Source organism: Talpa europaea (assembly GCF_964194135.1).
Source record: "Talpa europaea genome assembly, chromosome: 10".
Classification (NCBI taxonomy): domain Eukaryota; kingdom Metazoa; phylum Chordata; class Mammalia; order Eulipotyphla; family Talpidae; genus Talpa; species Talpa europaea.
The window spans coordinates 24,256,475-24,279,010 of NC_140077.1; the positions used below are offsets into that span (position 1 = coordinate 24,256,475).

The 22,536-nt window shown below is 46.3% G+C and overlaps 1 protein-coding gene across 1 annotated transcript in view; it reads left to right on the forward strand.

The window, feature by feature from the left end:
- SORBS1 (sorbin and SH3 domain containing 1) overlaps positions 1 to 22,536 on the forward strand; it is a gene marked incomplete at both ends in the record, with an annotated part of 115,844 nt that overhangs the window by 16,052 nt on the left and 77,256 nt on the right. The window contains 4 exons of the mRNA XM_084245423.1: positions 3,929 to 3,955; positions 4,078 to 4,190; positions 14,734 to 14,878; positions 19,190 to 19,219. Of these exons, the coding sequence (XP_084101549.1) occupies positions 3,929 to 3,955; positions 4,078 to 4,190; positions 14,734 to 14,878; positions 19,190 to 19,219 (315 nt within the window). The remainder of the gene's footprint in view (positions 1 to 3,928; positions 3,956 to 4,077; positions 4,191 to 14,733; positions 14,879 to 19,189; positions 19,220 to 22,536) is intronic.

Consider the following 22,536-nt stretch of genomic DNA (forward strand, 5'->3'; position numbering starts at 1 on the left):
ATCAGTCAAGAGAAAGAGTATGGGAAAGAACCTGTGGCCTCTTTCTTGGAGTCAGGCTTCATTTGTTCACAGCACTGAGTCCTGATGATGTGCTCAAAATATTACCAATGAGTAAGTTCACCCAAGCTCATGTGTCCAGAGCTTTTGTTGGGATTTTACTAATAGGGGTTGTCTACTGTCCAAGTATCTCATCTCACTCTCAGTCCATCAGGAGGTTGAGCTCTTGCTAGCTCCAAGCCCCCACCCTAGATATAGCAAAAAGATGTTCCTCTCAAAGGGCATTCCAGGAGCTTAGAAATTAATTCCCAGAAGCCAGAGGGTAAAAGCCAATTAAATTCTTTACCATACAACATGAATAGAAAAGAAACAAAAAAATTTGGAACAACCAAATCTTTAGAGTGACTATTCATCTAACCCTTGGATATTCTATAAAACATACCAGTTGTGACTCAATGAAATTTAACTCAAGAAGAACTGGTCAGCAAAGCAACTTTAGAACAGACCAACATGTAATTAACCAGAATGACATTAAAGATCAGGAGACTGGCCACCAAGAAAGATTGTATATAAAGAATAGATAAAAATAAGGCAATACAAATTATATTTCTTATTGAAAGACTGGATTTCTTCAGCACTGCAAAACCTATCTAGGATCCAGCTTTTTAAGGCCTCCCCCCAACTCCCACCCCAGGAGATCTAAGGTAATATGTATTGAAAGGAGTATTTCACAATCTTCTCAGCCAAGAGGTAATAATTGATGATTATCTATATAAAATTACACCTCAGGCATGGCAAATGGCCCTGGGCTGTTACCAACCTTCAAGGTTCAGAAGACTAGGTAACAAATGAAGGATGATAAAACATCAAAAATACAGCTCTCCTTTAATACGGAAGAGAGGAATTCTTAGAGAGTTTCTAGGAACTGCCCTTTGGGAGAAAGGATAAGGGAACAGTTACAAAGACTTAAAATGAAAAGGAAAAGTGACTTGATCCCCCAAGATCTTATGGCAGAACTCTGCTACTCTAATTAATTTCTATGTCGGGGGACATTTTTTTCCCCTTATGCTTTTGATACTGATTTTACTTAGCACATACTTAGATGTTGCCATTTAGCCCTCTTGACTCAAAAGATGTAGATATTATCCCATTTCACAGATGAAGCTGTCATTTGATGCATGATGTGCAATTAGCATGATAGTCTGATGTCAAAATGAGAGTCCCTTTATGGTACCTAGAGATTTGGAGGGACACATCTGTTTGTCAATGTCACCTGAATAGAATCAATGCAAATGAGAACCAAAGACGGGGAGAAATACTGTACCTCCAAATCCATGTACAAAGTTCAAATCCTTTAATGAAAACCCCCTCACTCAGAACTTATTGATAGTACTGTATGTGAAAATCTAATATATTTGGTAGAATGACTTGACTGACAAAGGTAGACTAGAAATAGCAACTTGGGAAGGCAAATGGGACAGTGAAAGTAATAGCTGCAGGCGAGGAGGGAGGGCCACTGTCACATGTGTCACCTGGTTTAAGGGCCTGTTAGGTAGGAGGACATCTCTGGGCCAGGGATCTGGATGGATGCACCAGTGCATGTCAAAAATAGTCACTTTTCAAATACTTTTACATACATACTCAGGCTCTTCAGCAACCCTATGAGGTGCACAGGGGGTAAGGATTATATTTCATAGATGAGAAAAGTGAAGTTTAAGATGATTAACAGATTTACTCTCAGCCACACAATCAGAACATTGCAGTAATAGTAAAATTCAAGTTTTGTAAACTTTCCAACTGTGCCTTTGGAAGATAAGCACCTATGAATTGTCCACGATGAGTGTCCAAAATGTAATAGACACCTGCTGAAAGAATGTGCAACCAAAACATGTTAGAAAAATTCTGTCTTGGGGGAAAAATTAAGCAAAAATGGGCACAATTTTCCATAAGGATGGAAACAGTGTAAGGTTGTTGTTAAGTATTCCTTGTTGCAGTGGTTTTCAAAGTGTGTACTGTAGCCTTAGCATCACACAGTGGAAATGCAAGTTCTCTGTCTTCCTCTCGGCTGATTCAGAAACTGGTCCACCAATCAGTGTTTTAACGCACACTCTGTAATTTAGATGCAGCTAACCGTTGCTGCACATGGGTGCAAATTACTCAAAACCTTTACCCCAACCTTGCCATTTTTTGCACCAATATTGAACACCTTTTGGCTCCCACCCCCCCACCTTTCCACAATGCAGGGGTGATGGTGGAGGGCTCTGCACTTGGTTCTGGAGGTCTGGGCCTAGGCTGACTGCTTTGTCATTTTCTGGGCAGGCCAATTTCTCTGTTTCCTCATCCATGAGGTAGATTACTTACCTCAGAGACTTGTTGTGGACACTAAATTAAATATTAAATAGGGGTAAAAGTGACTAATAATGTCTGGTACTTAGAAAGGTATTCAATAAATGTTTGTCAATCTCCATTTGATGTCTGGAAAGCTCACCTATAATCCCTGAGGACACTACAGTGAGATGGAGGCTTGGGCTGTGAGAGCTTCAATATTCATCCCTTACCCTGCCATACATAGGGTGAGGCACAGCAGGAGGCTGGGGAGGAGGAGGAAGTTAAGGGATCGGCTCGATTGTGGTTGGCAAACTATGGTCCAGGGGTCAGTTCTGATGCACCCCTGCTTTCATGCAGCCATGAGCTAAGAATGGATTTTAGATTTTTAAATCATTGAAAAAAAATTTCAAAAAGAATATTGTACACCATGTAAAAATTATATGAAATTCAAATTTCAGTGTCCATAAATAAAGGCTTTTCGAATGCTGCAACACTCATTCATTCATCTATTATCCATGACTGCTTTTGTGCTACAGTAGCAGAGTTGAGTAGTTGCTACTGAAAACAAATGACCTGCAAAACCTGAAATATTTACCATCTATCCTTTTAAGAAGTTTGCTGACACCTGGGCTAGGTGGAGAATAGAGTCTAGATTCAAGAGACGATGCAGAAGAAGATACTTTTTCAGCTCTGCCAACCACTGTGCCAAGTATTTCTCATGCATTGTATTATTTAATTCTTTGAAAAGCACTTAGGAGGCAGGCCTCGCATTATTCCCATTTTTCAGATAGAGAAACTGAGACTCGTAACTTGCCCAGGGTCACAGAGCCCGTAGGCAGTAGATCCAAGATTTCTGTTAAGGGCTAGCTTCCTTCCTGCTGAGCTGTAAGCACTGGGATGCAGGACCTCTTGCTGCTGGGTGAGGCCCGCTGGGAGAGGCTTAGGGGCTCTAAAATGCATCAGGCTGTGGCTAGGACAGCAGGGTAGTAGTTGACTGGAAGGAGACAAGGCTTCCGCATGGTGTGATGAAAACGAGGGGAGGGGAGGGTGATTAGATTTTGAAATGTTTATGTGGCTTGTTTAATGGAAAAAAAGAAGTAGGCAGGAAGGAAAAAAGTCTTTATCACAGAAGATACTTCTGGGCTTAAATCACGTCCTTGCCCTAACCCAGCACCAAAAGCCACGGAAAAGGTGCATATCTACCACTCAGCTCTCCCAGGCCTGTTAATTACCCCAGCTGCTAATGAGGAGACATCCCTCTGAGCCCATGCCAGGCTGAGGAAGGGAAGGAGCATTAGTGAGTAGGGACTGGCCAGTAGAGAGGTCTGTTGCCTTTTTGTCTGTAAAATAAGAATGTTGCGGAACAATTGTTTCTTCATTGCTGTGAATGTGAGCCTTGTGTTTCCAAAGGTCAGCGCCTGTGAACACATCATGGGTTAGAGTGGGTTCCTATGGTAATTAGGCCATGGTGACTGAGGGTGTTTTGTGTCCAGCCACAGGGTGCTGGATTTTTGCCTTTCTATGCAGTCCTGCTGGGTTCCTGCAAATGTAACCATTTCTGTTTTCCCGCTTCTTGTTTTCACCCTTTCTGTGCCACACCCAGTTCTGGAGTCAGAGAGTTCTGCAGCAGGTATGGTTTCTCTTGCATTCTTTCTGCCCCCGCCTTCCGCCAGGGATCCTTAAATCAGAGGGTATCTAGGGGGCATGCCCCGTGAGTGAAGAGTTTCTCTTTTATTTTTTTTTACCTCTCAGATGAGTGGAGGCTTTCTTCCAACGCTGATGCCAATGGGAACGCCCAGCCCTCTTCACTCGCTGCCAAGGGCTACAGAAGTGTGCATCCCAACCTTCCTTCCGACAAGCCCCAGGTAGGCATGTCCCCAAGGGCTGGGTGGGGATTGGCCAGTGGCACCGGCTCTTGAGTCTTTTAGTTTTGATTTGTCTAGCTGGACAAAGCAACCAACTAGGTGCTAAATTATACTTTGGGCCAACTCTGGGAAAGTTCTGCAAGAACCAGAGTTAGGGAGCAGTTGGGGTTGAGGCCAGCAACGCATGGGACAAGGATGGTCTGCACCAGGGTATCAGACAGGCTCAGTGTCTTCTAGGTGTGAAATGTATGTGGAAATATTCTGAAACAGGGAATCCATTTGACCCTGAATAAGTGGGGAAAAGGTTTGAGCCTGTTTATTAAAAGTTCTTTAGAGTGTAATATTCAAGTGAAGGGTGCACTCTGTGTTTATTCCATTTGTTTGCTGGTGTTGGGCGATAAGAGTTCCAGCAGCTCTAGCAAGCAGCTGTGGCCAGACCCCAACCCAGCAACCCAGGAGCAGGCAGCTAGAAGTCAGAATGGCTGGAGTTTAAATTGCCTCAGTCTTCTCTACAAAAGCAAATCCCCTGAGGTTGCATATCTTGCAGTGATAATTTTGCTTAATTCTTTCTCCCTCAGTGGTTTTCTCTATCTTTTCTCTATCTTTTCTCCTTCCCCTCCACTTTGTCATTTTGATGAGCGAAATAGATCCTGTTTTCATTGAAGCAACCTGTAAGGAGTGTTTTTACATCCATGGAGTGGAGCTGTCCTTTCTCTTAAAGGAAACTTTGCTGCTCAAAACTTGGGGCAGAGATGTGTTCCTTCTGTGTGGCCCTTCCCTGTGCCTGCCTTCCAGGAAGGTGCTCCCAGAATTCACAAGATGCTGGGAATTCCAGCATGTCCTTCCTGGTCTCACCCCCACCTCTCCCTGCATCCTCTGGCTTGTTTCTGAGGACAGAACACCGCACTGGGCCCTGAAGTGAAACCGAGTCAGAGATGGTGTTTTCTGTCTGTAGAGCCACTTGCCCAGTCTCAGAGGCGGTCCCTCTAGTGCCATGTGTGCTGAGCAGCACTACCCACCCTTTCTGCCCCCCAGCAAGGCACACCTTGGCTCACCTGTGCGTGTGCCTGGCCTCCTGAAGTCCCCATCGGACAGGGGGACTCAGAGGTCAGTGTCCTCTAAATGACCTGCCATAGTTTTCCCATTTCGGAGGCCTTTCCCAGGGAATGAGTATGTTGCCTGTGCGGGCATGCTTCCTTCTCAGGTATCCTAAGACTAGGATCTGCTCAGCTCTCTAGGTTGGGAAAGAGTGCTGGTTATTAGGGCCAACGTAGTAGTATAGCCTCTTCCATAGTCAGTGACTAGGCCCAAGGATTCCTTTTGGCTTTTTAAACAGCTCTTCAAAAGATAATTCAAAAACTGTGTGAGTGAATAAAAATTTCCTTTAAATATAGTCATGAGCTCTTATTGTGTTCAGATCAGTGTGTCAAACATTACCCTCAAGGAGTTCATAAGAGTATAAGCCCTATAAGGTGAGCCTCTCCATGGATCGCGTGTTTTCTTGGCTATCATTGTCTATAAATTTTCTTTTTACTAAAATATCAGTAAAAAAGGGAATCTGAGAAGTTGCTGAGATAGAGGGCTTCTCTGTAATTTTATTATAAAATTAGCCATCCAAATTTCAAGAAACTTTAGGTCACATATTATCTCCTGGATTTATTATGTGAATGCAAAGATAACCTGTTGCGACAGGAACTTTGTTGCCATTTTGCAAACCATGGAGCTGGTTTGCAAGGCAAGACTCTGCTTGAGCAGAAGTTGTCGTGCCATTTATTGAAAGCACACAGGCCAGTAAAAGCTGATCATTCAACAATGGTATGAGGAATCAGGTCCAGAGGATGGGACAGGAGTGGGGGACAAAGTTTTATGAGGGACTGGGAAGGGGACAGTGTGACCGTATGTCAAGAGCCATTTGTGTCAGCAAAGTATTTGATGTTATCACAGGCAGAGTCATCCCGAGACTACCATGGAGATAGACAGTCACGTAATCAGGTCAACAGTGGCCTAGGCATACCCGGGCCTGCCTCAGGGTACGGACTATACTCCATAGGTAGTCAAGGTATGCTCAGCTGTGATTTGCGGACAGCCAATAGGTCGCAGTTGCCCATGAGTGGCCAGCTCATAGGAACTCATAATCACCTCTTACCTATAGTCATGCCAGAGCTGTACGTTCCTTGGGAGTAAGCAAGCCCAGATGGGCTGGGCTGGTGACAGCAAGACTTGGATTCAGAGACAGAAGGCTCTCAGATCCCTGCAGCCGTGCATCTCCATACACACTGAGTTGTGGTCTGGGAAACTCAAGGGCCTGAGGGGAACTCTATCTCCTGCTTTCCCATAGGCTGCCACCGCTCCTGCCAGCCTGGACCTCCTGCCCTGCTCTCATCCCCCCATTGGCAGGGAACCAGGGCTTCCCTCTCTCACACCACCAGCATGTGGCCCTAGGGGAAGTGGGGATTAGCCATCTTTCGAATAGGTCAGATTGTTCAAACAGCCTTATTTTTTCACTGTCTCTTTTCTAAAAAGAGAAATGGAATCTCACTTCTGGCCCACTGGGGAGGAAGACAAGCTGCCCACGTGGTCTTGTAATGTTTACAATAAAACGAAAAGTAGCTCCTTCCATGGAACAGGACCATGCTGCTTGCTCCTCCCAGAGGGCTGAAGAAGCCCCAAGGACAGGAAGGCCTTTGGCTCTGAGAGCTTTATCAACACTCTGGGGAAGCATGCTCTCTCTGGGTCAGAGTCCCAGGAAGCCTGGTGCCTGACGTAATGCAGCCCTCGCACCGTATATGGCCACAGCCAAATTAAGTGAAAAAGTCATTGGAACCGATTTCTATCTTTGGACAAGAAGGAATTGCATGTGGGACACTTGAGCTCAAAGTAAAAGTAAATCAGAGCCTAATTCAAAATTGTCTTTTATTTACCTCCCTGGCAACCATCATCAACTTATCCTGAAGTCTGTCAGGAATGTGCTAGTTTAAGTGTTTTGCTTCTAGAGAGAATCATTTAGGCTAAGCATGGCCCAGCCTCCAGGCCAAGTTCACTGAGTACATCTGGTTGTTTGGATCCTGCTCACTACTGAAGAGGGCTCGCTTCTTTTGTATTTTTGGCCAGTACATCTGGCCACATTCCACTAGCACCATCTTGGGCCCCCTATGGAGAGGACGGGCTTTGTGTTAACCTAGGAAACCCAAATAGTGTCTTCTCTATCCAGGATGTTTAGATTTATTTATTTTTTTTTTTAAGATTTCTTTATTTATTTATACAAGCACTGGGTACAGTCAGAAGTGCAGGAGGGTGAGAGAATTCACCAGAGACAGAGCGGGGAACAGAACAGGCAGACTGACGAAACACACTGCTGAGGGGAGGAGCGGGTGCGGCAGGAGAGGTCTGCGCGCCATGTGGGACTCTTGCCCGTGGCTGGGGATCAAACTGGCGCTGCAGAGGCTGCGGGCAGCTTCGCAGCCCAGTGCTCAACTGCTGCGCCACCAGGGGAGGCCCTAGGTTATTTAGATTTAAAACTGAGTCCGAGGGAAGGTTGTTTACTGTTTCTGGGTTGATACTCTAACCCAGACTCATGAAACTTTTTTCTTATCTGTTCGCCCTTGTTAGCTTCCCTTCTCCTCGGCCACTTGCATTCCACAAAAATAAGAACCATCCCAAAATGGACTACCCCCTTGCACCCTCTCATTTTGGGGTCACAGCCCACTTACTAGATATTGGCCATACTTACCCATGCCATTTGGAGAAAGGCTCTGAGTTTCATCTAGTACTGGACTATCTGTAAAGATAGTGTTCAGTGAAGAAAATCTACACATCTTTAAAAAATAAATACATAAATGAAAAAGAAAATCTGTGCATCTTAGCTCGGTTGCTCTAACAAAATACCAGATACAGGTGACTTGAACAGGCATTTATTTTTTATAGTTCTGTGGGCTGAAAATTCATGAACAGGGTGCCAGCCAGCTGGGTTCCTAGTTAAAGCTCTCTTCTGGTTTGTATATAGCCACCTTCTCACTGATGGAAAGAGAGAGTTCTGGTCCCTCTTTCTCTTTGAAGAAGGACACTAATCCATCATGGAGGCCCCTTCTCATGACCTGATCTAACTTTAATTGCCTCCCAAAGCTCTTCCCTCCAATGCCATCACTTGGGGTTAGGGTTAAACATGAGGAGTTTGAGGGAGTGGAGGACACTGGGAAAATATACTCTCCTCATCGTATAATTCCCAAATGAGACATAAGTTGACAGATTTCTTTCATTGAAACAAGGATCAGCCTGGAGATTTACCCTGTCTCCTGACCCTTTGTCTCCCAGAGACCTAAGGAAGAGCTGTGCTGAAGGTGGGGAGTGGGATAGGAACCATCGCTTTCTAGCTCTGAACCTGGAGCCAGAGTTTTGGGGTTAAGCCAAGAGTTTTGGGACTGATCACTCCTCTCTGGACTTCTCTGTGCCTGATGTTGGACTGGATGAGAATGGAAAAGGAGTTGAAATGTGATAAACCAGGCACAGTGCAATCTAATGGGCCAATCAAGTGTTTCATTGCCTGGTATCTTTGTTCTGTGTGCATCAAAAATGGGAGACTACATGCCTTTAATCTCATGCCTGTCTTCCTGCTAATAATTAGTTCCATCAAATTGTTCCCTCTGAGAAAAGAGCACATGTGGATTCCGAGTTGTTAGCATTCTCTTCTTGGTGAGCTTTAATTTGTTATGCTTCTGGAATTGAGCACTAAATCTGCATGAGTCAACTAAGACATCTGTGTCCTGTGAACACAAATATGGGTGACTCCTCAACTCTCTGTTCCCTAAGGGGAGAGAATGAAAGATACTCAGGAGTTTCAAGAATTTAAACTGTTAAAGCCAGGAAGCAAAAGAGAAAAATCTTTGAGGAAAGGAGGTGTGAGAAAATTGGGGGACTTGGGACTTCTTCCGCTGGCATTTAGTCCCTTGGTACTCGCTAGTCAGGGGGTCTGCAAGTGCCGGTCAGTCAAGGATTGATGTCAAGTTGACTTAGCATGTGGCCTCTCCTGTGTGAGCCCGTCTCCCTGTGATGTCAGGAGAGCCAGGCCTGCCTCTCCAGGTGAGTATGAGTCAGTCCTTGGCTTTACCCAGAAGAGGAATGTAGGGGCCACAAGGAATCTGAACTGAGGATTTGCTAAACATGTCAAGAATTGTTTTTTCTTCAGATCGTGTTATGCTGCTTTCTAATGGTCATCCTTTCCATTTCTCCTCCTTTCTTTTCTCCCTGTTTGAATATTATGTTTTGAAAATGATACTGCAGGTTTTCTCTCCCCCATGTCCTTTCCCTACAGAGGACCGCTTTGCATGGCAGCCCCCCACCATCCACAGTACCTACAAGGGTTCCCTCTACTTGAGCTCACCCAAGCCTTACATCCCACCCGGCACCCCCAGCCAGCTGAACCCCTCACGACGCCAGTCCATCCCCGTTCCCCTGGCAGCCAGATCAGCTCCTGGAGTTGTGGTGTGTCCTGGGCCCTGCCTTCCGGGTTCCACATTCCCCAGTGCTTCTTCCCAGCCCCAGCACCACTGTGTAGCTGCCAGGACAGTTTATAGTGAGAATGTGAGCTCTAACCCACGTCATGGGGCAGTTGGGAATAAAAAGGTCAGCAGCTTATATGTACCTTGTTTATCCAATAACATTTGCCGGGTGGCATCAGAAAACTCTCGTGTTGCACGTGACCCAGCCAAAGCTGCAGGCGCTCGAGCACCGGCTCCCAGCCTTGCCTCCTGCACAGCCGGCACGGGAAAGGCACCCTCTGCTCCTCCTCCTGACCCTCCCAAGCTGTTCTCTGACATCAGTAAGGATGCCGTTAACCACGGCGAGAGTCTTTCCCCGGGGCCTCGGCCTGCGTTCCCAGATGCAGCGAGACCACCTGTGCTAGGCCCCCAGGTTACCTCTGATCCCGAAAACCGGAAGAGAAAAGAGCCTTACCTTTTGCAGCCGTCCTACCCAACCAAGGCAAGGATTTAGGAATGTTTGTGTGTCTTCTCTGCCGTCTCTCTCAAAACTCCTATGAGCAGCTCATTTGTTTTCCGGGCTGCCCTGCCCTTCCTTTCCTTGTCAATACCACTGCGGCTCGAATCCCGAATTCTTCTCTCTAAACATCTCAGCATAGTCCTCTCTGTCTCCCTCTCTCTCTTTGCTGTAAATATGTAAGTATGCCGGAGCGTGCAATCTGTAAGCTAATAAGATATACGGAGTGTTTGTTTTGTAAGAAGGTGCCAAAAAATCGTATTTACTCCCAAACTCTCAGACTCTGCCAGCAGTTTGGGGGGTTAAGCACAGCCTGCCTGCCTGCTCTGTCATTTTCTCTCATAAAGTGTTAAAAGGATTCAAAAATAGATGGATGGAAAGTAAACTTGGATGGGCGTCCCTCTGTGTCATAGAGTCAGGAGGCCAGCTGGCTACACCGCCTGTCTCATGTACTCAGAGAAAAGGGCACCGATTAAATATTTCTCAGAGTACATCATTGCATGTCCACTCTCAGCTGTTTAAATATGAGATTCCTTCTTCCCTGTCATGCCCCTTTACATAACGACCCCCTTATTTCCTACAGGATGCCACTTCCTCCAGCCCAGCCCAGCCTGAGGTAATAGTTGTCCCTGTCTACCTGGTTAATACTGACAGAGGGCAAGAAGGCACTGCCAGACCTCCATCATCTCTGGGAACACTTGGCCCCCCAATCCCGGTTACCACCCCTGCCGGCTCACCTCTGACCTTCCCGACTCTAGATGATTTCATTCCCCCTCATCTGCAGAGGCGGGCCTACCACAGCCAGCCAGCCCGCGCTCCTGGCTCTCTCCCCCCTGTTAGCCAGACACCACCATCCTCACCACCACCTCCGCTGGTCCCTCCGGTCCCGGAGGGCCTCCACAGAGCCTTGGAGCCTGACCTCACGGGAGCTGTTTCAAGTACCGTAAGCTTGCTGGAACCCCCTCCTCACAGCTTTCCTGAATGTCTACTCCTGGCAGTAAAAAAAAAAAAAAAAACCAACTCTTTCTCACTGAAGTACTAAGTGCTGAGGGACATGTTGGCTGCTGCTGTGCTTGTGTGGTGACTGGAGAAGTGTTTGCTTTCACTAGAGTGCATGCCTCCCCTGTGCTCCCCGGCCTCCTGCGGCTGTTCACGAGCCTCTCATCCTTCCTCTCCTCTGTCCTGTTTGAAACGCACATCCTCCTGAGATAACTTGGTTTTCCATCTGAGAAAACAACGTCTGTGGTCTTTTGGCTAGTTATACTCTTTATAGGCCAGGAGACATAATGTTGAAAGCTGAGGAAAGCTAGAAATTATGTGGAAAAGCCGACAGCAGACCTCCACCATCTTCTCCACAGGGAGCAGGGAGATTCTAGCAGAGGAGGTTTCACTGTTTTGTTGATACAGCAACTAGATTCTCTTATCTATCCACAATGACGGAGACTATTTTAAAAAAATTTTAAAGAGTTGAGTTTCACTGAGCAATGGATATAAAAACCTGGTACAAATGTTAGGACTGTTACTGCAAAAGACAGAAAACTTCTGGAGCACTGAGTAGTGGCTGCCAGAGACCTTTCTGGCAAAGAGTGCCCCAGTGGTCAGAGGAAGTTAAAGGACCCTGATGCCTCAAGCCCCATCCTTTAAAGGATGGGTCCCCATCATAAGTGGGAAATCTATGTAGCCGAAAAACTGGGTTATAATACTCAGCCTGTTGTCTCTGCAGGAGCCCTGAGAATTGAGAGAATGTGAAAGAGCCTCAGTGTGAATGCTAAAATGGGGATGAAGGACCTACTCACGGGACAGCAGTATGTAAGAGGTCCTGTTATAATTGGTGCTTGATACAGAAAGAAGAGAAAGAAGAGAAGCCCAACATTTCTGAGGCTTGCCCTAGCAAATGGGGGCCGGAGTCCCACAAAAATAAGCAACTAGCCAATAATTAACCTCAGTGCTCCTGCCATGCCTTGTTCTAGGCTTTCTGCTAGATTGTGTGGGTACGATGATGACAAGGCAGGACCTCGCTCTTGAGAATAGGGTCTTTAGGATAGAGCTTGTTCCCAGGCTTAGAATATAGGGGATCGTCTGAGGTGCAGGGATGCTCCTATACAGTGTCAACTCCAGGTTTTTCTCTTCTGTGGAACACACATCCCAGGGGGTCCTGAGGCTGAGATTCCATGGACCACTGTTGAGATGTAGTGATCTGGTGGTCATGCAATTGGCTGCCGAAACTGCATGTTCACTGGCATGCCTTTGTGTAAAGAGATAGACCTACAAAATTGTCTCAGTGGCTCATTAAACTGAAGCGAGCCATGCAGAGCACTGGAAGGAAACTTGTTTGACTTGAAAGATAAATTATAATGAGATATTAGCTGGGAACAGCTACATGCTGGACAGAGACTCCTTCTCAAGTCTGTAGATGTAACACGATTCAGTTTGGTCAGGACCCAACCAGATGTGGCCCTGGAATGTCCTTCTATCGCTAAACTTTGCAGCTCAGCCCTGTTGAAGGAAAATGCTAGATTGTTCCCTGATGTACTCCCCTCACCCCAGCTAAATTGATAGGTGAATTTAGACCCACTCTTGCTTTGGAAATTACAGATATTCTTTCATTTGATACAAAAGGTTTTCTAGAGCAGCATGTAAAGTGAGTCTTATTGTTAGTACCCTAATACTAACATTGTGAGGAGTTTTGTTATGTACCCTATAATTTCTCTGCTGTGTAGATCAAGATTTTCATGAGTTGTAAGCCAGGACAGATTCGTGAGGATAGTGTCCTCAGTTTATCAAACCTGACTGGTCAGCCTGGTAGAGACTTCCCTGGAGGTCCTCAGTTGGTGTGATCAGTTTGGTTTGGCCCCAGCTGGTAGAGTAAGAAGTGAAAAAGGAAACTGCTTGGGTGCCTCCACTGAATAAGGCTGATTACGAGTAGAGGCCCCTGGGGATTGTGACCAAGCCACCAGTTGGTATCTGTTTCATTTGCACCTATTTGAGGGTATGAGGGAAGAAGAATATGCATGGTAATTGATCCATGCTCTTTTATCAATAACCATTTTTGTGATGTTCCTGAAATAAGGCTTGGGGGACTTGTGCCTCCAAGTAAATTTATAAAATGCTTAATGTTCCCAGGATCCATCCAGTTATCATGTTAGATGTTATACTTTAAAGAGCTATACCACTGATTTTTTGTTTCATGGGTACATTATGACAGTCTTTACTAATGTTATGTATCCTCATTACATTATATTGGAAGTAAATTAGCACAAGTATAACTGTTTTCCACTTCACAAATGAAAACTTGAGTTAAGACACTTTTGCACAAGATCATTTTGTGCCTCTCAAGTCTTGGGGAAAGCTTTTATTCACTAATCTAAGCAGATCTTATTTTCAGCAATTGTGACAAAAGTATACTTTCAGGAGGATTGAACTGGTATCTTTAGGAAGCTCCTACTATGTGCCAGGTGCTGTCCTTGGTTTGATACACTTCCTCTTTTGGTGAACACGTGTTCTCTTGTAGCAGAAGTTGTTCAGAGACACCTTTGCTGTAGATGGCGCTTGTCCATCTTTCATGTGGCATTTACTGAGCACCTGCTGTCTTTAGGGAATTGTGCTAGAGGCAGGGAGGAAGAGGTAGGAAGCAGGACCCTCCTCCTACAGGTGCTTACAGGGTCATTGATGTCTGATAGAGCATCCTAATTGCTTTAAACCATACTTTAGTCTGGATAGAACTTGCTTCAAACCCTTTTAAGAATGACATTCTGGCACTCAGGTCTGAAAATTATAAAATAGAAACTTTGCAGAATATGCAGGTTTGATAGAGAAAACTACCTATAAATACCCTCATTAGATTTCAGGGTCTTATTTTCATGCCTTTAAAAAGTTTGGCATTATTCCAATCATGTAGATTATGTTAGTAAAAATTGTATAGGGGTTTCTAACAGAGAGTTAGAAGTTCTAAGTCAGGAGTTTCACTAGTCTTTAGAGATCTTTGTCACCTCAGTATTAAAGTGTGTCAGCACAGGAAAAGATACTATCCAAGTCTCAGAAGCAAGGACTAGTAAAAGTTGTTTGAGTAGTGCTTATGCTAAGAGTAGTCTCCAAGAGGACCAATACTTAACTCTTCACTGTTCTTACATCAATGACTTTGTCTTAATCTTGTCTCCTATTTCCTTAAACAAGAGTACTAAACTACTGATTTTTCCCAATAAACCCAGCTCTGGTTCTCAGACTGTATTTGGAATTGCATGAGTTTTGCATGTTCTACTCTGATTTGAATTTGCTTTTTCAGTAACCAGATTGCTCCACAATTATTACCAGGTGAAAATAATGAATGATGTTGCTGAGACTTTCAGTTGCGTTCACCTTCCTTCTCTCCCTTACTAATACCAACGAAGAGAGTAAGCATTCCAGATTTAACTTCTAACCAGAGTTGATATGTCTCATTTATTACATTTCCTTTTCTAATTAAGATCCTTGTAAAAATTTAATTTCCTTCTTTTAAAAACCATTATCTCTAGGTTTCACATCTTGACAGTTACAGTGTTTGTTTTCTTTCTAGGATCCAAATCCTCTACTAAATGAAGTTTCTTCTCCCCACGGTGGAACTGAGTCCCAGACCTTTGCACCTGTCAGCAAGCCGTCCTCTGCCTACCCCTCCACAACCATCGTCAATCCTACTATTGTGCTCTTGCAACACAACCGAGGTAAAGGCACTATGCCAGGCATGCTCCCCTACGTGCTGCCATCAACACCTGGGGCAGGAGCCCTACCACATGGCAGAGATGTGCATCCTTCCCTGAAGCTGTCTGTCCCAGCTTACTCCCATGACCTACAAAGTAGACAGGCAGGCAGAGGTCCCCGACTTGGGGTGCTGAATATGGAAGCTGTTGGGGTACATGTTGCATACCTTGTGTATCCACAGGAAAGAAACGGTCTGTGTGTCTTATAATTCCTCATCATTCCAGTTCTAGGAACTTGGCTTGGGGAATCTTGGTACAGGAGTACCGCTTATAAATTGTGTTATAGGGCCTCCCCGGTGGCGCAGCGGTTGAGCGCTGGGTTGCAAAGCTGCCCGCAGCCTCTGCAGCACCGGTTTGATCCCCGGCTGCTCCCCGGCCACCGGAGGAGGGTCCCACATGGCCCGCAGACCTCTCCTGCCACCCGCTGCTCCCCTCTGCAGTGTACTTCGGTCCTTCTGCCTGTTCTGCTCCCCACTCTGGCTCTGGTGAATTCTCTCACCCTCCTGCTCTTCTGACTGTACCCAGTGCTTGTATAAACAAAAAACAAACAAACAAACAAATAAATAAATAAAACATGCCTCTATTAAAAAAATAAATAAATAAATTGTGTTATAAATCCCTTGGGTCTTCACCATCATAAATGTTCTGGAAAGCAAAATTTTGAGTACCAAATTAAAGAAAATATCAGATGGAAAATTTTCTGAAATAGAGAACATGTTTTTGCACCTCTAAAACAGGGGCAATTGAACTTTTTTTAGTGATTCCATGGCCTTCACCTTCCCCAGCAGTTACTGAGGTTGGCCACATTCAGTGGAGCTCTTGGGGATATGAGGCCTTGTGGTGGTCACCCCTTCTGCTGCATAGCTCCAGCAGCTCTGCTGACAGATTTCATGTTTGTTTTCTATAGTTTCTCTGACAGCTTCTGGTTGGTTCTCCCCTTTCTCTGAAGGGTACCTTAGGTGAAGTGTAGCTTAGATGAAGATAAGTGTTTTGAGGTAATATTTGTTCTGTGTTGACCCTTCATCTTAAAAATTCCAGAAGATGATTCTAAATCCAAGTTTCCTTTTTGGAATTTGCAAGAGGAATAAACTTGTCCTTCACAAAAGTGCTTTGTAGTGTGAATTGTAAAAATTTTCAAGCTGTTTCTTAGTATAGAAAGAGCTTTCTGGTCTTTTGGTCTGAATTTCCAACAGCAATTATTTTTTCACAGCTTAAAGCTCAATACCAAATCTTCCTTCTTGACTCCCTGTTTGACTGCTTCATAGTTTTTTCCCCCTCCCTACTCCCTGCATTAACTTGGGACAGTGGGACTAGTGTCTATTTTTAATTGTTTCTCATATTAGAGTTCTCTATTTTCTAACTTGAAAGCAACTGAATGAAATATTTTCTCCTACTTAAAATCTTTCCACTCAACTCTTTAGTTATTTTAGTAGTTTTATTTTTTTTCACTCTGTGTGGCTCCCATATTAATTTTTACATGCAAATGTATGTTCTTGAAAATTTAAGAAGGGCCCTTCCCCACACTAAACTTTGTAAGAGCCCATTCTCCTTGCAGCCATGTCATGCCTCTTACTGGCAGTAGCTTTCTCTGCCCAGAAAGTGTCTGCAATGTAGGACAAAGTGAAGTTTGATTCTCTATGAACTTCTTAATGACTCATCTTAGTTAAAAAAAATCCACTCAAACAGAAGCAAGTTAATTCCCAGAAGGAAGGGCAATTTCTCTAAAAATGGGACTTTTTTCCCAAGGCAACTTGGTTTTTGGGAAATGCCAAGTATAATGTCAGCTGCTTCCACCATGTCTCTCTGATGACACCCAGTGAGACATCCCTGGGCACAGAAATGCCTATTGCTCCTTCCCTGAACAAATGGATTCTTCTTCTAAATGCTTTTGGTTCATGCCTTTTTCTTAAGTCCTGCCCTTGAGTTGAAACATCACAACTGTGTAGCTTGAATCACATCCATCAGAAAAGGACACAAGTGGGCCTCCCCGGTGGTGCAGCACTTTAGCGCTGGGCTGCGAAGATACCCGCAGCACCAGTTTGATACCCGGCTGCCAGCGAGGGTCCCACATGGCGCAGCAGACCTCTCCTGCCACGCCCGCTGCTCCCCTCAGCAGTGTATTTCGTCAGTCTGCCTGTTCTGTTCCCTGCTCTGGCTCTGGTGAATTCTCTCACCTTCCCATGCTGCTGACTGTACTCAGTGCTTATGTAAATAAATAAATCTTTAAAAAAAAAAAAAAAGAAAAGAAAAGGACACAAGAAACATTAGTTTTTAGAATTAGAATGTAACTTCCTATAAAGAACAAACCATATGTTCCCTAAACAGGTGGGGCAGGAAGAGTAGGGGAGATTGGAAGCACCTGGCCAGCCCAGCCTTGGATTACTAATCATCAGTGGGGTTTAGGTCAAGTGTTTTTGGCTTCATTTTGGAATTTACCCAGCCTGGCAGCTCTATTCTGCCTCAGAGACAGTACCCGTGAAAACAATTTCTTAAGTATTGCAAAGTCTCCTGAGGGGATGATAACTTTACTCCACTTCTGGAATCCTAGTTTAGTCATCCTAAAAAAGGTCCCCTTTTTTTTCATGCCTAGACTGTCTCAGGAACCGTGTAATAATAACCCTGTCCAAGCCAGCTTCCCCACTGGAAATGGGGGGAAGAGCCCCTCGCCTCTGGCCTAGCCCTGGTGTCTGTGCCCCCCTCCCTGAGCTTTCCTACCACCTGTGTTGAAGACAGATCACATAACATCAGTCTAGGGAGGAGGATTTGATTCAACAACTCCCAGGGCAGAAAGATGGAGATGGGTCTCCTAACTCAAGGCTTCTCAATTTTTAATGTGTGTAGCATCCTCGAAATCCTCTTAACTTGCAGATTTGGATTCAGGAAATCTGGGCCGGGGCCATGATTCTGTATCTTCCCAAAAACTCATAGGGCACATGGGTCCTGTCAGTCCCTGGACCACACTGGAGAACACCGTCTCCATGGTTCGAGACGTCTGGATCTCATGGGCACGTGAAGGCATCTGAGGGCCACCCTACAGGGTCACTCATCCCTGACTGCTAGACAGCACCCCTGAAAAACAGCATTGTCTATAACCCTTATAGTTCAGTGAAAGAAAGGCCATTTTAGAGTTCTGAAGTGGGAGCAATGTCTTTTAAATTGAATTAATGTGCTTTTGCCCACTGGGGAAGTTCTTGCCTCCAGCTTGCAGACCACCTAGTCTGGGATCTGGGGATCCATGAGCACTCTGATTTAACAGATGAGGAAACTGAGTCTGAGAGTTTACTTGACTGGTCGGTGTCATCAGACAGGTTGCTGGCAGAGCTGAGCCTGGAGTTTTGCTGGACTTCTGCTTAAATGGCAGAGAGAGCCGCATGCCTGTGCCAGTGCTGGACAGGGCTGCTCCTGCCAGCTCTGAGCCTCCCTGCGGCTCTCTGTTTATTCTTACCCAAACTGATTCTGGAGGGAGGCGGGGACTTGGCCAAGAGGGGTGGTGGCAGTACCCAGGGGCTGGCAAGCATTCTATTTTTATCTATGTAGCTGCTTTATCTTTAGCAGCTGTGGAAGGTGAAGGTCATTTTTGTGCTTATCCCATAGCACGTACATGCAGAACACTCCAAAGGAGACACTGGCCTTCTCTCCTTGAGAATGCCCCTGAGGCTAAGAAAGTGAAAGACATGGGGTATTAGTGACAGCAGGGGCCTGCTGATGGGAGCTGGGAAATCCAGGTTCTGGACCCAGCTCTGATTTTCAGTGTCCTTGGGTAATATGTACCCCTTACCCGAGGTCTCTCAGCAATGCTGATCTACCTGCTAATGTGGCTGCAAAGATTCACAGTGTTGGCATGTGTGAAAGCTCTTAAAGCAGTGTCTGACATTTAGCAGGCTCGCAGGCAATGGCAGTTGCCATGGTTATAATTACAATTGCATTTTCCTCAAAAGGTACCAAGATGGGATCCTAAAAATCCTGCTCACTTGAAACAGGATTATTGGGAGGGTGTCCTTGAGCAATCAGAGCACCTTATGGCAAGATCTAAAGAGAGAACAGTGACAGTTCCTGAGTCCTGGTGCAGCTTGGGGTTCAGGGGAAGACACCCCACTTAATAACAGGAGTCATGTTGATACCCCTGCATTCAGCCAGATGACATATTTCATCATCTAACCTATAGGACAGCGAGGACATCATTTTGAGGATCCTAACAAGTTATGTTGGGGCTTCTTGGATGATCATGTTTGTTGTATAAATCTCATTTACACTGTATTTTTTCTCTTATCACAGAACAGCAGAAACGACTCAGTAACCTTTCAGGTAGGTGAGAACTACTTATTTACACCTATTTCCATGAAAGCCATTTCTGGTCATTACCTGATGTTCGATCAGCAAAGTTGTATGAGCTCCTCTGACATGTCAGGGCTTCTCTTTCTGGACCACAAGGATGATGAAAACAGGCCAGTGGGGCAGATCAGACAAGTGACCCAGGCTAGTAACTGTCCTGAGGATCTGTGACATGTGGCTTGATGGGTAAAAATAGGATGTTCTCACTAGGATGTGACAGGTTGTAGTTGGGACATGGGGGCAGGTCCTCTCCTTGGTGGGTGGCCAGCCCAAATGCCAGTAGATGACTTGGGATGATGGACCGAGGTGAGACCCTCCAGGGCAGCAGAGCTTGGAGGAGGGTGAGAGAGGACTGCTTTTTGACCTAGAGCCGGTGCCTGAATCTCTTGGAGAGCGTGTCAAACCCAGATTCCTAGGTCTCAGCTCCAAAGATTTGGATTTCCTGAATTTGGACAGGGATTTGCCTTTCTAATCAACTACCCAGTGGCTGATGCTGCCCCCTGTACCGACAACTTCTGCGTAGCAGGCTTCGTCGAGTTGACACTGGTGGGCAGCGTCTGCAAATACAATCAGACACCAGGGCTCAGCCCTTGATGGAGTGTGCAGGATGATGTTGAGGTGGGGAGGGCAGAAACCTAAGCTGAAATGGTGTGGTAACCAAGATGGGAGTGCTACGCCACTCCTGGCCTCTGCAGCGTGTCCTGCTCTTGCTCATGGCATGGCCACAGGCATGTTACTAATGTCTGTAGTTTATCTGTGCAGACTACAGGTCAGCTCTTGTCACGTGGGGAAAGCAGTAGTGCCAGTTGTCCTCACAGACAGCGCTGAGGGCTGCATCCACTCGGTTCTAGATAGATGTGAATGTGGTCAGTAGGTGCCTCTGCTGACTTGCTCGTCATTTTGTTGAGTGCTGCTTTGTGTCAGGCCCTGAGCTGAGTCATGTCATGAACTGCTGCCCTGGAGCAGCTCCCACTGTGGTGGTGTGGATCCACGGGGAGTCTAATGAAGGCAGCAGGTTCTTGCTCTAGGGAAAGGCACACATGTGCAAGCGCATAGGCACATCATAGTTTTGAGCTACCCTCCCGGGGCTGCCAGGAACTCCTGGTCTAGTGGGTAACAAAAGCCACGGTCTCCTGAGCAGCTGCCCCATCATTTCTGTGTTATTTCATCATATGCTGTCTTTGTGGTGGTGGGGAGGAGGGGCAGGGAGGACACGGGGCTGTCACGCCCTCTCAGCTCTATCAGGACCGGGACAGGCTGCGCTGAGCCCAAGGTGCCCTTTTCCCAGCCTGGAGCTGCCGCTCTCCAGCCCACTTCACTCCCTGGTCTGAGAACTGTGGGTCTGAGTAAAAGATGGCTCCTTCCGGGTCCTTCCTGCCTTTGGGAGTGTGCGGGGAGCACGAGGATAGATGAAAAAGGCACCCAAACACAAGTTAGAGACGTGGCGTTTGGTCGTGACATCCTTCTCAAGGTGGCTTGTCCCTGGGTAAGTGACTTCACCTTCCTGAGCCAGTTTTCTAGTGTAAGAGACAAAGAAGACAGTCCTTGCCCCGCCTCCATGGGGTGCTTGAGGACCACCTGTGCTGCACAAGGGTTGCTTTGCATACTGGGAAATGCTGTGTGATTGGCAGGGCCTCTCCAGCAGGCTGGCAAACACAGGCACTCCCTCTGCTCCCGGGCTCCTTCAGTTTGGGAATAGACCCACTAATGGTGTTTGATAGAGCTCAGCATAAAGTGGGTGCTCTCTAAATGGTAGCTTTTGCTTAAAAAGAACAAGCACCCCTTTGCTCAGAAGCTTTTGCAGGAGAGGGGGCTAGTCAGCACAGGTTGGGGTGAGAAAGGTTTTGCCCATTCCACCTGTGGTGATCACCCTGGGAAAGGATTTTATTGAGCCTGCGTGATTTTCAGGCTCAGTGAGAATCAGGTAGGAATGAAAGCTCCTGGTCTGCCAGATAGACAGATACATGGCAAGGGCTGGGCTGGAGGGTTGGCAGGGGCATAACGGCCATGCCTCCCTCCCCTTAGGAAGGTGCAGGCTTGGCTGTCAGCCTCAGTCACAGCTCTGGGGGTGCAAAGCAAAGGGAAACTTGCCCACCTCCTGCAGACCCAGGGGCCCTGTCTGAGACTGTCAGCATCCTCGTTACTTTGCGACCCTTTCCAGGACCCATCTATTGATTGGACAGTGTAAAACTTGACAGGAATGCTCCAGGATGTTCTGTGAGGGATCAGCACCTGCCAAGTGAGAAATTGCAGCAAGCCCTTACTGTAAAACAGACGTCCGAAGTGGCCCTGTCACCGTGTGGTGCAGTAAAGTGTCACTTTGGGTTTTCTCTGTGTAAAGAAACGTTTTTCTTCAGGGACTGCGATTCAGCCCTCTGTAGATTGAAATCAATTCAATCACGGATCACACGCTCACAAGCTTCTCAAGTGAAATAACTCAGGCCTCGTTTTTATAGATCCGAGGACTCTGGCAGCTCTGGCATAAACCCATGGACTGGCTGCCTGCATTCCACAATTAAGTGCTTGTGGTTAGAGCCACCTGCCCTAACAATTTTTTAAAAATTACTCTGGGTCTGGAAACACTGAGAATGGCCTGTCTGTGATCTGCCTCCTCCCAAGAGATGATGTTGAAAGAAAGGCGCGTGAGTGCCTCTGAGCCTGAGATGGAGCTTGCAGCCGGCCTCACCTGGCAAGGCCTTTGCTGGGAGGCACGTGCTCAGCAGCACCCTATAAAAGGAAGTCTCCAGCATTCTAAATCCCCTTGCTCTTCAGGCATCCTGTGAAAACCTGGCTTTGTGTTGGAATTTCCTGGGAGCATGAGAACACATTCCATACAGCCAGTCTTTATGGAAAACCTTACCATTCTTGAAGGCTTTCGGTGATGGTGCCAGGAATCAGGCTTTCTGGAATATTCACTAAGCTGAGCTGCACACAGAATGTTCGAAGTCATTCTGTGGCCCCAGAATGAGTACCCATTTCAGAAGTTAGTTTGAAATCCTGCAGACTGTGAAAGTGAAGGAAGTTGCTGCCACCAGTGCTCCCCTGTGCCCCGTCTTCCTCTCCACACACACACCTACGACAGGGGCACACTTTGTATGTGCCTCGGGTGCCCCCTCTGTGCCGAGTTTAATCTTCTGGACAGCACGCTGCACCTTTGCCTTCCTCAAAGATGAGACCCTCTCAGTGAGTGAGCAGATGCTGACTGAGCACCTGACAGACTCCCAGGCCACATCTCCAGCCCCTTCGCTCCACCTCAGGGCTCCCCTGACAGGATTTGGCCTCCCCTGGCC